At 42.0% G+C, this 15,395-nt stretch overlaps 1 protein-coding gene across 1 annotated transcript in view; it reads right to left on the bottom strand.

Moving 5' to 3' along the window:
• Nucleotides 1-15,395, bottom strand: part of HYDIN (HYDIN axonemal central pair apparatus protein) — a 363,532-nt gene that overhangs the window by 182,871 nt on the left and 165,266 nt on the right. The window contains exons 14-18 of the mRNA XM_034638025.1: nucleotides 10,469-10,704; nucleotides 7,692-7,792; nucleotides 5,430-5,565; nucleotides 2,701-2,865; nucleotides 887-1,039 (exon numbers count right to left, since the gene is read on the bottom strand). Of these exons, the coding sequence (XP_034493916.1) occupies nucleotides 887-1,039; nucleotides 2,701-2,865; nucleotides 5,430-5,565; nucleotides 7,692-7,792; nucleotides 10,469-10,704 (791 nt within the window). The remainder of the gene's footprint in view (nucleotides 1-886; nucleotides 1,040-2,700; nucleotides 2,866-5,429; nucleotides 5,566-7,691; nucleotides 7,793-10,468; nucleotides 10,705-15,395) is intronic.

Genomic DNA, 15,395 nt, shown 5'->3' with positions numbered 1-15,395 from the left:
TTTATTTATTTATTTGATAGTGAGAGAGACAGCCAGTGAGAGAGGGAACACAAGCAGGGGGAGTGGGAGAGGAAGAAGCAGGCTCATAGCGGAGGAGCCTAATGTGGGGCTCGATCCCATAATGCCGGGATCACGCCCTGAGCCGAAGGCAGACGCTTAACCGCTGTGCCACCCAGGTGCCCCCATTTTATATTTAAATTTAGAAAACTTTTTCTAGAATCAAAAATATTTTCGGTTGCTGGATGAGAAATTTCTAAATTCCGCAAAAATTTTTGTATTATCTCTTAAAAGATTAGCTTATAGAAGACTAGCAGATCTAAATATCATTATAAAATACATAGACATAAGACAGACTCATTACTAAAACTATTACATCTGTTTTTGTATTAATCCTTGTTTTGCTGTTTTCTTTAATTTTGACTTTTGGCGAATATTATCTTGCTGTATTTCATACATCCTTATAAACTACATTAGAATATTGCTAAAAGGAAGAGAGGAGTAAAATAAACATACTAACATATTTGTGGCCAAAAGGGTTCAAATTAAACATAAAGAGGCATTTTCAGTTACAGAGACATTTAAAAGGTGTTTTCTGGAGGTGGGGGGGTGCTTAGACATAGTTCAGTAAAGAAGATCTTTGAAGCATCCTCCTGAAATTATACCAAATATATTTGCTTGTTTACCAAACTATATGCTTATTGTGTTTCTTACTCAACAAAAGGATTATAACACAGAAGAACTGGGGGTGAGAATGCAGAGTTTAATGGGATCAAACCTTTACTTCTGGTGATCATTTTCAAAGGCATTTTGTAAAAACAGGACCACTGTCCATAAGGTATAGGCAAAGCTGTATTTTCATCCCATAATGGTCCCGCCATCTACTCACCATGCGTGCCCGAAATAATGCAGGGATGAAGGACTGGTTAGATAGGTTGAGAATCCTCAAGGAGTCCTTTAGGACATAGATATTGCCAAAGTCAACTTGAGTGGGATGTACATAGATAACTGGGCCTTCTCCAATGCTCCTTATGCGACACACCTGTGTTCCACGCAAGAGAAAGAACAGGAGAATAGCTGAAAGTGGCTGGCCTTGGAGATCGCTTGAAATAGAAGCTTCTGGCCACCCCTTTTATAAAGAGCAGGGGCATTAAAGGGTGCTTATGAGAACTGTCATTCCTTCTCTCTGTACTCTGTGGTCAGAGGGACACAGAGATGGCTATGCTGGTCAGACCCACAAATCCAGTGTGGAATTCCTCCTTGAAAAGGATGATTGGCTTGCCTGGTCAGCCCGAGCCATACACTGAAAGGAAACAACAGGGCTGTCCACTGCACACAGCTGTGCAGGTTGGGGACTGAAATCCACCTTGTTGTGCTCGTCCTAGCCCTGTGCCTTCATCCAGGCATTGTGTCTGCCTGAGGAAGGGGGCCTTCTTCATTCATAACGTGCTGCCTGCTCAGCAAGTGACCTTCTCATGGACTCTTCTGTGCAGGGTGGGTGCCTGGACCGGTGGCACCTTTTGAGTTGGCCTGCTTTTGTGATGCTGCTAAGTCAGGTGGCTTATCTATGGCATCTTACACAGAAGAGATACAAGCAAAACCCTAGTTTAGTCTATTCTCTAAGCATTCAGAATCACTTCAGACAAATATACATCCACATCACTCAGCTCCCACGTAAACCAAATGCCTAGGGATTCATAGCCTGTTGGGCAACTTCCTCCAAGATTCATCCTTTGATTTAGCTCCAGCAGCAGATCGCTTTCCATGTCTCCCTCTTCCCACACTGGGAGACAGGCTACTTCTCCTCACAGCTTTAGTAGGTTAATTTGGGCTGAGTCCAGTCAAAATACAGGAAAAGATCTAGTGAGCAGTGACTAAACTCACTCTCAGAGCCCACATGCAGCAAGTGGGTGATACTCAGCTTTGCACCGGAACAACTGAGGAGGACACACAGATGCGCTCTCTCCTCAGAGTTTCTGAGGAGGGCCAGGCCCCTCTGCCTGTATGTGTGTGAGAAACTCCTGATAGGAGTTTAAAAACAAATACTATTGATAAAGAAGATGTGGTATACACACACACAATGAAATATTAGCCACAAGAAATGCAATTTGCCATTTGTGACATGGATGGATCTAGAGAGTATAATGCTAAGTGAAATAAGTCAGTCAAAGAAAGACAAATACCATATGAGCTCCCTCAGATGTGCAATTCAAGAAACATAGCAAATAAACAAAGGGAGAAAAAAGGAGACAACCCGAAAAACAGACTCTTAACTCTAGAGAACAAACTGATGGTTACCAGAAGGGAGGGGGTGGCAGGATGGGGAAAATAGGTGGTGGGGATTAAGAGGACACTTATCTTGATGAGCACTGAGTAATATATAGACTTGTTGAATGACCGTATTGTGCATCTGAACTAACATAACACTGTATGTTAACTATCCTGGAATTAAAATATAAAAAAATTTAAAATAAAAAATTTACAAATTTACAAATTAAAACATAAAATAAATAAAAAATTAAAAAGGACAAATGCTATAAAAACAGCAGTACTTTTAGATGGATCTGAAGATAGTTTCCTGAGGTAACACAGCCCTAGTATTTTACTATTGCAGAGTGAAAATGTAAAACCAGAAAATATGCAAATATGGAGTATGCAAGAAGAACAGCCATTTTAACTGTAATTCTGAAAACTGGCTCTCACCATAGGGGGGTCCGGGCTCCCAAAGGTCGAGATGTAAACTGTGGACCTATATTCTCCAGTGACCTGGGACTCCAAGGCCAGAGGTATGTGAACGGTGCTGTGGGGAGGGATGACTCCATAGGGCACGGGACTGGAGAGTAACACGGCAGGCGTGTCTCCACATACCTGGTGGGAGAGACAAGCCAGATGGATAAGCAAGCCCCTGGCAGGGTGTGAATTAAATAGCATATTAGGTTATTTTGAAATGAGTGTCGTCCTGAGTCCATGGAGGTTCTTTAAGAGTGTGTCACCTTTCAGGCAAATAAATGGGGATGAGCACCTCAATTCTGCTAAAGGGAAGCACGGTGTGCATAAGGCCCCAATCCAAAGTGCACAACTCAGCAAGATGCTGAAATTATCCTCAGTGCGAATTAGTGCCTGGGCCAAATTGCCCAGTATGGCCCTCCACGTGTTCACGCTTTATCCCCCACCACCTGGTCCCTTTGTGCTCTGTCAGCAGTGGCTCCTGGTATTTCCTGAGCACTCCAGCCCTCTGCACTTGCTTTACTCTTCCTAGAAGGCCCCCTCCCTTTGACTGACCCGCACATCCATCCTGAACACCTGCAGGTGCACCCCCCACCTTGTCCCGCTCTGTGCTCTAGACCCAGGGCTTTTCCTCTGTCCCCAGGGGGCATCCTGCAGTCCTGGTCCACAGTGTGTACTATCTATGTGTCCATCTGTTCCACGGACTGTCAACTTCCTAGGGAACGACCAGGGCCTCTCCTCGATATATGCCCATTTCCTGGCCCAAAACATATACTCAGCATGTGTTTTTTTTAATGGCAAAATAGGTAGTTGAATGAATGAATGAATGAGTATTAAACAGCGTTTACCACTGTACATTCTTCCAAACCCCGCTCTGTAACAGATTATATTTTTTTTTTAAAAAAAAGATTTATTTTATTTGAGAGAGAGAGAACACAAGCAGAGGGAGGGGCAGAGAATCCCAAGCAGACTCCCGCTGAACATGGAGCCCAACACGGACCCTGAGATCATGACCTGAGCTGAAATCAAGAGTTGGCCACTTAACCAACTGAGCCACCCAGGCGTCCCACTAGCTTTTATGAAAAACAGCAACAAATACAACTTTAAAAATCCCATCGCTAAATAAGTTTGGGTACTTCTGGGAAACCTCAGCTCCTGGAAAGACAGAGCATACAGATTTCACCTGTCCAGAGACCCCCTCGCCATGGTCTTTGTGCATCTGGGCTGGCCTAACATGGCCTAAGCTAACTCAGCGTGCCGATGCGCCAGTGCTCTGCCAGCCTTATTGGAGCCTGAAGCCAAAGGGAAGATCAGCAATGCTGATTCTGTCTTTCTCTAATATTCTGATTGTTTTAATTTTGCATTAATTTTGATTTCTTAAAATGTGACATGAAAATCTGATTTATCCTGATGACTGATTTTTTTTTGCTCCCCCCTAATTCTATGCTTAAAGCAAGCACCTCACCCTTCTCCCAGCCCAGCTGTGCAGAAAAAGCTCCCTCATCACTGCAGGGGCAGGCTCTGCTCTGAGTTCTTGAGATGATGGTATGTTACTCAAGGCTAGCCTGTTCCATTGTTGATCACCTAAAAGTTGGAAAAGTTGTCTCCCATCAACCCAAGTCTAGGCTTCTGCTTTTGTCTCAGAGAAGCCCATAGAATAATTCTAATTTCCTCTTTTACATAATAGCCCTTCAACAAGTGAAGAGGCTATTTCATCCTAGCTAAGTCTTTTCTGTTCCTGATTAAACACTGTGCTTCTCATTGAACTTGGATTTCCAGATGATGTCGATTGCCATTCTGGTTACTCCACACACGATTTTTTTTTTCATGTTTCCACTAAAAAAATATGATGCCAAGTTCCAAAGACAAAATCCGGCACTGCCTCAACCAGTGGCTATCTCCTTCCTTTAGCTGACCACTGTGTTCCTCAGATACAGCCTAACCTGCCTCGGTTCCACGGCCTCCATACTGGTCTTTGAACTCATTTTGAACCTAGAGTAAAATAAAAACTCCATTTGATTTTTTTTTTTGTATGAATTTTTATTAGAGTACTGTCCTTACAGAGCAGTAGAGTTTTAAATCCAAACGCATGCTTGGTAAATTGCATCCCATTAGTAACCTGCCATTACTTTGATCTGTACAGATCCTTTTGAATCTTCAATCCATATGTGTTTACTTGCTTAGTGTCCCACTTAGCTAGGTGTAGTGGCATGCAGACAGATCCATTTCATAAAACATTAGGAGACAATTTCTTTTTTCTTCTTTTTGTAGTATCTCTAGCCTTCTAGTTCAACAAGTCCATTTATAATTATTGCATTACTGTATCTTAGTGATGCTGTTCAAGTCACAGTCATGGCCATAAATGAAGACTCCTAGCTCTGCCTCATTTCCCATGAATGATTAATTCATAGGCAATTATTTGCAGGTGAACTTCTGCATGTTGCCTTAATTGACCCTCTCCTTCCTTTATCAAAGGCAATGTCCCTGGGAAATTAATAACTGTTTACACCTGTAGCCACTCAATCACACAGGTAGCAATCCAGCTGCAGCTTTATGACCCCATGCCCAGATTACCCCAGGGTTAAAAATCAGAATTACAGAAGGTCATGTGTTCAGGAATATGGCTCTTTAGAAGGGTTTCTGTTTCTCATCAAGAAAATCCAACTGAAGAAAAATCAACACTGGAAAAGGATAACGTAAGTCACCTGAGGCAAGACTGCATAGCATCCTGGGAGGTCATCATGATTGACAAGCTGGACCGTTTTCTCATAGGGGTACTTCAGGAAGCAGTGCCCGAAGTCTACCTCGGGGTTAGCCATGTGGAGGGAAGGTACAATACACCTGCTCAAAGGAAGGAGCCAATTAAAGAATTCAAAAGGCTAGAGAGCTTGTTTACATATGGAGAAGGCAGAGTCCCAAGTTAAACACCATTTGTCACTGTCACAAAGTTTTTCTCTAAACAACTACATTAATCATTTTCAAATCTTCTCTCCTGTAATCCCTATCCCTTAGCCCCCACTCACCACTTTTTAATCAAAAAAGGGCTAGAAGCAGGACTCCTTAAACAGCAGTCTTCCATGGGTAATGACTAACATTCCCATTGTTTTTCATATTTGGCCTTGTTTTGCCAAGGTGCGCCCACAGTGCAAGATCCTTAGGGTAGTGGATCAGTTTCCAAGTCAAATAGGGCCAATGCCACCAGCATGGGGTCCTAACTAGCTGTGACACTTTGGACCAGAGTCCCCCAGGGACTAGCTACAGTTCGTACCATCTAAATTATGGTAATACTTCTAATTCCTATGCAGAACAGCTGTCTTGGATCAGTAGGCACAGACAGCGGTGACAACACAGTGCCACGGTGAGGAGTGGCAGCATCTGGATCAGCGCCAGGCTCAGATACTGACCCTAACAAGTACCAGCTTGAGCACGTTGCTTTCCCTCCCAGAGTCCCATTTTGCTCAGAGGTAAAACGAAGGTAATTCTGGGGACTGACATTAGCGTAATGAACTCTTCTTAGAGTGTTGTGGGAAATATAGGAGGTAGTGTGAACGAATAGCATAGCACAGTGCCCACGGCACCGAGCAAGAGCTCACTCACTGAGAGCTGATTAACCTGTGGTAGAGGGCACAGCAAGCTGGCACTGCCTGCTCTCTGTAAGTTCTAAAAGCAATTCTTTTGTTGAGGGTCTTCAAGCAGTTCCTACAGATCACACCAAAAATCATGACATGAAAGAATGTCTTGTTAACCCAAAGTTTGAGGTTTAGCATGGTATGGGTGTTCATTTTTAGCTGGAATGGAGTTGCCAGTTGACCTGACGACTTTCATAAAGCTACTCCTTTACTACCTGAAATACTGCGGCTGATAGGACTTACAGTACTTGACGTGGGTCACAGAGTATACGTGGCACGAAACTCACAGCTGCTTAAGACCCTTTCCCCACTTTTTTTTAAATTCAGGATTTCCTATTGATACCTGCTGGGAAAGGGGGCTGAGAGGGGTTAAATATCAGATTAAACCCACCCAGAAAAAGAACAGAAATGCAAGACTAGGCAAAAAGGTAAACCTGGGTATAGAAATGACCAGATGAAAGTTTTGGCTGTTTTTAAACAAACAAAATAATTAGTTAGGTCTTTGGAAGGAACACTAAGTAGACCATGGCAAGGCCTTGACCTTCAAGTCCTTTATGATACACCTTCCACAATTCATGAGACCTAAACTCTAGCGATGGATGTGTTAACAGGGTTTTACTAAGTAATTTCATGTAGATGATGGCATTTTCATACATACCCCCTAAAGTCCCAGCCCTGGACACCTGTTTGCTTTGGCAAAACTGTGGCCAATGATTTTATTTATTTACTTAGAATCACTGTCATCATCAGTGTCATGCTTCACCCTCAGAAAGACAGTAACTTGGTCAAGGAGACACAACTGACAAATGGCAGAGCCAGGATCTTCACCTGGCCCCAGAGCCCACTGCTGCCTCTACTAAGACACAGAGAAGGTGGGGATAGTTCTGAGGAGCTGATGTGGTTAGAGGGCCTCATCTGGGGGGCATTTAAGTCATAGTAACAGTGTCCCAAAGCAGGACTGTCTCACTAAACGGATCTCTCACTGCAGGGCTGTGAGCACTGTTCTTTCTGGGCATAACCCTGGAGTACTATATTTAAAAAACCAGCCTCTTCCTGCTAAAACCTTTTTAGTTACATACTTGGAAACTCAGACCATTAGAAAGAACTATTATTCTTAACACCTGCAGAACACACACACATCCCTTCTCTTATCTCCACCAAAGGTGCAGTTGGCTGTTTCAAAGCTTTGTCATTTGAATATCAGATTCAGCGTCCCTTCCCAGGAAAGCAGAACAAATGCAGGGTGAACTGACTGCAGGCGTGCTGCCTCTAGGAGAGGCAGCCCATTACCGGCGGCTCAGGGGAGACTGGGGAAGAGAAAGCAGGTGAGGGTGATACCTCGCGGTAATTAGGAGCGCCAGCACTTCTTCCCCGATGCCCTCCACGTCTACCACCAGGGCCAGCTCATATTTCTGCACAGTGTTGGAGCATAAGGTCACCTGGAAAGAAAAAGGTGAAAAGCGGCTCTTCTGCAAGGCCAGCCCTCCCTCTGTGCAGGGGGGAAAGGAGCAGGGGAGGGCTGCACGGATGAGTACGGCTTCTAAGTACTTTATCATGGGATGTATGGCGTTTTACATTTTTAGTGGAACAAGTTACATTTCGGGGTCAGGGCCTGCTGAGTTTTTTCAAAGGCCAGGTTAGAAACCAAATGGCTTTTAGCACAATAGGTTTGCTCATTTCTGAGAAGACTGTATCAAAGAAGTCATATACCTGCATCAGGGGGAAAATGACCCTGAAGGATGAGCCATATTAAACAAACTTTAATTACTCAATTTAAATTGTTCTCTATGCCTCTGGGCTATATATCAATTATGAAAATTCAATACACCAATAAAACAGTATAGCTGTTTCTCCTACAGAAAAATAAATGAACATAACCATGTCAGTTCCAGAAAGTGGCATAAGGAGTCAACTACATAGTCTTCTTTTTAAGAAATATCAAAATCCTGGGACACCTGGGTGGCTCAGTCCGTTAAGTGTCTGCCTTCAGCTCAGGTCATGATCCCAGGGGCATGGGATCAAGTCCCTCACTGGGACTCATAGCTCAGTGGGGAGTCTGCTTCTCCCTCTGCCTGCAGCTCCCTCTGCTTGTGCTCACTCTTTCTGACAAATAAATAAAATCTTCAAAAAAAAAATCAAAATCAAAAACTTGTCTCTTCCCTCACCCCCCATATTCATTACTGGAGCAGAAAACAGGAAGCTCCAAATAAAGGTCTCCTCAAGGACAATTATGTGCCCAGTATATATATATTTTACCCTATGTTTTTTATTTATTATTGTGAAATGTTACATTCAGGCTGCTGAAATGTTGTCACAATTTTTAATTGCTTAAAGATGATTTGTAGTGGGAGAGATACTTCAAAGTGTAGAGAATAGCTTTTGGCATAGGTGAAAGCTTTTCTATCTATAAATTATGTATGAAGGACTAATTAAAAATTTTTTCTTGGTTGCAAAGGGAATCATTGGATGCAAATTTGAGTCTACACAGACATGGTTGAAATATAGTTCAGGAGTGAAAACTGAAGCTTGGAGAAAGCTTTTCCAAATATAAAGGGGAAATGACGGAGCCATTGATTTGGAAAGCAAAATTGTCAGATTCGGAGAGAAGTAGCTGCCCCAGCGTGCAGAGATGCCTGCAGCGAGGAAGCCCTCTTTCTGTCTCCCAGCTATGGTTAGAAGGCAGAGGAACAAGTGGCTCTGGCAGAAGGCTGCTAGATGGATGCTGCGGCTTCTAAAATCTTCTCGTGCGATGTGCGAGAGGCAAAAAGGAAAGGTAGGTAACGTGTAGGCTGAGCAGTAAGTACAAAATAAATTCTTTGCAACAGCGCTTCTTCCTGGGAAAGTCACAGCTAGGAACTGCCATGATCTGAATGGTTGTGTCTCCCTCCCCGCCAACAAAATGCTATGTTGAAATCTTACCCGCCCCAGTGCGGTGGTAATTAGGGGGTGGGGCCAGTGGGAGGTGATTAGGTCATGAGGGTAGAGCCCTCACGAACAGAATTAGTTCCCTTATAAAAAAGATCCCACAGAGCTCCCAGCTCCTCCCACCATGCAAGGACCCAGGAAGTCAGCAGTCTGCAACCTGGAAGAGGCCTCTCACCAGAACCCTACCATTCTGTTACCCTGACTTCAGACTTCCAGCCTCCAAACTGTGAGACATAAACTTGTTGTTGAAAAGCCACCCAGTCTTGAGTATTTGTAAAAAGAGCAGCCGGAGCAGACGAAGACCACAACCCTGAGAAGTTATAACGATATATGCTATAAACTTCATTAGGTCCACGGAGAAGCTCTTGGAAGAGCCAAAAACTCCCAGAAAAGATTGAGGATGAGTGGATTCATGGTGAGATATTATAAAACATTTAAAACAAATGTGGGGGAAAGACCATAGCTGAATTAAATATTCCAAGGATAATGACTAAAGAGAAAATTACCAACCTTAGCTATGGAAGTCTTATTTTTTATTTCCCAGAAAAGATAAAATAATTTCAATTTATCAGCCTTCAGTAATGCTAGACCTAACTATTTGGAGAAGCAAAAGTAAGTGAGGGAGGACAGTAAAACCTTTCTCAGTTAGCCGTAAATAATTCTGCTGGTGGCCATAACCAGAGCATCACATGGTGGGTCTAAATATAAACCATTGTTAGGAATATCTCATCTACATTCCCCATGGAGCCCAGATTTGTATTAAAAATCTAAATAAACTGTGTATCATCTGTGGCACAAATCTGAACCTTTATTGGTATAAACGATTTGATTCTGAAGGAAAGTAGGATATAATTATCAATGAGTTCTTCAATCTTTTAATATCTGTACCAGTGGGGGTACTGTCTGTATAGAGCAGTGGTTGCACTACAGTTCACTAGACTGCATTGTTCTGGTGAAGGCAATGCATCTAGATTGATGGAAATCCACTACAGCAGTGTCAGTTCTTTTTGCCCAATAAATCTGCATCAGGTTTCTTTGGCCCCAGTAGTTTATTGCCTTACAGGCCCACTTTTCCAATTAGAGGCCCTCCCTCCCACTGACAGTGGGCAATTAAAGCATACCTTAGCTGTGGTCCTAATAACTATTTGAGAGTTTGGCTCCTTGGCCATATGTGCTAGAAGGCACTTTACCCTGATAGCAGCAAATCCTTGGGGGCGAATGGTGCCACTGCTGGGAGTGATGGTAAATTCTTTTGGTTTCATTATGGGTATTTCGTCCTTGTTCCCAGATGGTCTTTTGTAGTCTGAATACTGATCACAACTTGAAATGCTTTTATGGCCATCGCCATCCCCAGGAACACGCAGTTTGAAGGTCATAGGGACCAAGGAGGTATTATTGAGGGAACATATCAAGGTATGAGGGAAGCCTGGAAAAAAAAAAAAAGTGAGGTAAGAGGTAAGCATTGCAACCTCGGCTAGCATTGTCAAACCTCTCAAATGAACTGTCTCTGCAACTCATCACTGCTTGCGTAACACCACCTCTCCCTGATACAGTCTTCAGTTGGACAATCAATGAATGCATTTCTTTCTTTTTCTTTCTTCCTTTCTTCCCTGCAACGAATACTTTTATGCACTTGCTATGTAGCAACAACAGACATAAAACCATTCCTTGATGTCCATCCAGGACCCTCTCAAGAAGCAGCCTCTATTATCTGTTTGGTGAATAGTCCTCCAAAAGTATGTTTTGCATTTAATTTTTGCGTAGAATACAGATTTTTCAAGAAAATGAATCATAGTTGCTCTTTTTATTTGCCAACGTGTGAAAGGAGAAGCCTGTGTGGTTTTCCCTGCTGTGTGACCTAGAGCCTTGCTAAGACATTATATAACTCATCCTGGACCTGTGTGAGGCTCGTGCTCTCAGGGTCGATGACACGGAATCAAATAATAGCCTCTCCCAAGAGAGACTTTACAATCTGCTTTTGAGCCAGCCAGAGACTAACACACCGTCTTTTTTACCTCCATTAGACAAAGCTACTTTGTCATGTTAAATCTAGCCTCCTTTACGTTCAGTTCGGGGAGACTCCTGGTGCTTTTGTAAGAGATATGGATCCTCCTTGCCTGGCAAGCAATAAACTGAGCTCTGATTTTGGGTTACTGATGTGACCACTGTATTGCTACCACTTTCGGAGCAAGAGGAGAACAAGTATGTATATTTCTACTAGATGGCAACACTACTCTTTCTACCTTGAACCCCACTGCAATAAAACACAGTTGGTCTCTGAAGTAGTTATTATATCACTGCAGGGGCTATTTTGACCTGATCTACTTCTCAAGATCCCCATGACTGAGCCTCTGTCTACACATTAGGGCTGCTGGAGGAAACATGCTTGTATCTCCTTTGAGATACCACCTGCCAATCTACTTGGAAGAGACTGGTTATGGAAAAAGAATTGCCTAATTAAGTGTACCTGAAGGATTTTCTCGGAAATCCCAGGGAAACTGCCCGAAAGTCAGTTTCACAATCATGTATTGCTGCATTCAACTTTTCTGAACTCTCCCAGCAAGGACTCTTGAAACTATAGATCCTTCACCCTTATTTCACCTGACCATTTATGGGATAAGTGTTCTTACAATGTAACGTGTTCTCTGGAAGCAGTTCATATAAGGATTCAGATAGGTTCTTCCAAACCACTGCTCAGACTATTTTCCTGAAGCTAGAAGTTTTTCCGAGAACAAAGCCAGTTCCAACCTCCTAGCCAGAACAATTCCTTGCACGACTACCTGAAAACCCCATGTTACTTGTTAAGAAACCTAAAGAAGGGGATATTATTTGATTAAAGACTGAAGGGTCATTACTAATACAAGTGTTACTCCTAGGCTTCTGCTTGCACCAAATCCTAATATTATTGGGTTTAGGCTTTCCTCATGCTTCCTATGATTTTTTTCCTGCTAACCTTTGTAAGATCTTTCTGTAATCATTGCAATTAAGATCTTAAGGGACAATCACAATTAATTTACACCTTACTTTACACCCTCCTAAAGTCAATTTAAATATTTCCTCTTGAGTGAAACATGACCAGTTCATACCTGGGCCATGGAAGATAACTACCATGTTGCTGTTTTTTTTTAATCCCTATACTTATCCCAGCAACTCTGCCCTCAAACCTTAACTTCTCTGACCAAATTACCCAATGGTCAGGTCCACTGAGTACCTGGAGCCTTCTAAACTCCTTATTCTCATTTAACATATTCTTGCAGCTCCTGAAAAATAGTGACCTTGCCCCTTTGGGTCTATCACCTGGCATATCGGTTGTTACTTGGTCCATTGTACTCTTTGATGAATCTGAGGATTTATCAAAGCTTCAGTAATCCTTCAGGGACAATCACCACCCAAATTCTATAATCTGACTCTCTTATGCTACTGTAGCTTCAGTCAACCTAATTAATTATTAGGTATGTCATCCAACATCCAATTCTACCATCAAAATATTTATAGCCATTCTTTAAACATTTCAGATACCAACCAACAGTACTATGACCTCTCATCTACTTAAGTGTATTTATAATAATCTAACACCATTAATCCCAACAGGCCCTGATGCCAAATCTAGAATCTTCATCTCTAAGCAAATAAAAGCCATGTCTCTACACTAAAACAGACACCTCTTCAAGAATGGGCCTTAACGACAATATGAGGACAATATTACCAACTTTAGTTAGCTCAATGTACTCCCCAACACTACAGTCTCTGCAAACCTTATTTAACTCCATACAATATGCCAGTCATCCTGAAATAAATAAGAGAATTCCTCCAATCCCTGGCTTATTCCTGTAACCGTTAATTTCTCTTGCATCTGGAACTATATGCACCCTTATTGGTCTTTCATCCCTGAGCCAATAACATGTTTACTTTCGTCTGCCTCATCAAAGCCCTAATTGCACATGTGAGATGGTAATTAGGAAATTTCCAATAAAAAAACTCTTCCATGGATGATGTTCCTTTGTGACAGGAGGCCAATCTTCCTGGAGAAATAATGATACTTTGGGTAGGAGTCACGAGAGAACTCTAGTTCCAACTTTGGGACTAAAGAGATTATCATAAAATTTTTTTGAAAATGTATCACAAAATTGTCTCTGACTTTGGCTTTTACAGTGCAGAATCCAGAAGCACAGCAAAGTAGCTTGAATTAACTGACCCAATTGGTTTTGAAAATGAAATAGCCCTAGATTTCCTGTTGGCAAGCAAAAAGGTATGTTTTTGTTAACAATTCCTGCCACACGACAGGGAAGATTAAGGAATCGATATCCAGACTAAAAAAAATGCAACTTGAATTTTGAAGGTGGACTTAGGAGGGATAAGTTTTCACATCTCAGACCTGGGGAATCTTGGGTCATGGGTCTGCAGTGTCTTTCTGCCTCTTGTCTAGCTGCCTTATCACCAAACGGTTCAATAAGATGTTATACAACAAAAGCAAAATAAGCTGCTTCTAATTTTCACCTAAGCTAGTTACCAAAACTTCCAGCTGGACCAAACATGAGAAAGAGCTGTTGATTATTATCTTTAAAGCTCAAGGAAACAATGATTTAATTACCCAATAATGGCCTTTCCTGTATACTTAGGGATAAGAACAGACCAAATGGAAGACATTAATGGGAAAAAAACCTACCTAGCTTTGGAGCATGCATAAATGGTTTTACCCATTGTGTTACCCAGAGCTTGCCAATTTGAATAAATCAATGACCTCCTGGGCATAAATATACACTTCCTGTTTGCCATATTTTGTTGAAATGTACTATCAGGGGTTTGATGCCTTTTAATGTTTGGATTCACATATTCTTGGGGCTCCAAAATTGGTTTGTCATTGGCATAATATTGACATTAACCTTTCAGGGGTGAGCAATAGGGCAGACTCTAGACAATGAATCAGTATGAGATTTCTTGGAGAGACTGTGGTGTTTATTTAGATTCTGCTTTCTGCCTCCAGAGCAATATGATAGAGGGCACATTTCCCAACTATTCTGTGTTGGAGTTCGTATTTCAATGCCTGTGGAAGGGTGCACTGCATGCGTCAGTCACCCAGACCTCTCCGCGGCCTCAGCTGAGCTGTTTGGAGGATAACTGCACAGATCTTTGGGTAAGTAATTCACCTCTTACTGTGGATCAGTCACAGTTATAACCCCTTGAGAGAGTATGTCTGTCTTAGTTGGCCATCAGACAATTTTCAAGTTGTAGGTCACTCTTACTTTCCTTCAAAAACTCTATCACTTAAAATGCCCTACAAATTTGTTAAAATTTCTCCAGCCATTTTCATATTCTGTGGTAATAAACACATTCAACTCCATTTATATAGCTCTTCCTATATGTTAGGAAATGTGAAATGTTAGAGCAACTGATAAAGGCATTATAAATCAGCTTTTTATAAAGAAAAGATATTTTTGTAAAGAAAAAATTTTCCCCAAGTAGATGGGCCTACTTGAAGCAAAAGAACTGAAATTCAAAATGGAGGAAACAAAGAAAAATGGAAAGGATCGTGGACTACAGATTCAGACTAGGGTTTCTAGGCCTTTTCTAACTTATTACCACCTCCTAAAAGAAACCTCGTGATGAATTAATTTTCAATGAAATCAATTAATTAAATATAACTTAAATTAGACTAATTTCTCCCTAATGAGAAAAATTAAGTACTAAGGAATAAGATTCTGTGGCATGGGGCTGAACTTTGGAGGACGACAAACATTGATTAGATCAATGCTTTCTTTTTTTTCTTTTTTTCAACCCCAAACAAACAGTTTTTGTTCCTTTGGGGGAACATTACCCCTGTTCAGAGTGCATGATTTAGAGAGATCTCATTTGAAATACTCATTCTGCCACTGCTGTGTGACCATGGGAAGTTATTTAACTGTTCGAATGCTCAGTTCTTCCAGCTCCAAAATAGGACTCCTAAATAGCATCTCCTCAAAGAGCTGCTAAAAGCTTTAAATGTAGTGCATGTAATTCACTTAGCAGTGGTTGGAATATAAGAAAGAACCAGGGGCGCCTGGGTGGCACAGCGGTTAAGCGTCTGCCTTCGGCTCAGGGCGTGATCCCGGCGTTATGGGATCGAGCCCCACATCAGGC

This window comes from Ailuropoda melanoleuca, chromosome 12 (assembly GCF_002007445.2).
Source record: "Ailuropoda melanoleuca isolate Jingjing chromosome 12, ASM200744v2, whole genome shotgun sequence".
Lineage (NCBI taxonomy): Eukaryota > Metazoa > Chordata > Mammalia > Carnivora > Ursidae > Ailuropoda > Ailuropoda melanoleuca.
Note: the sequence above shows the minus strand (reverse complement) of the source record. Positions and strands in the feature narration are given on the sequence as shown.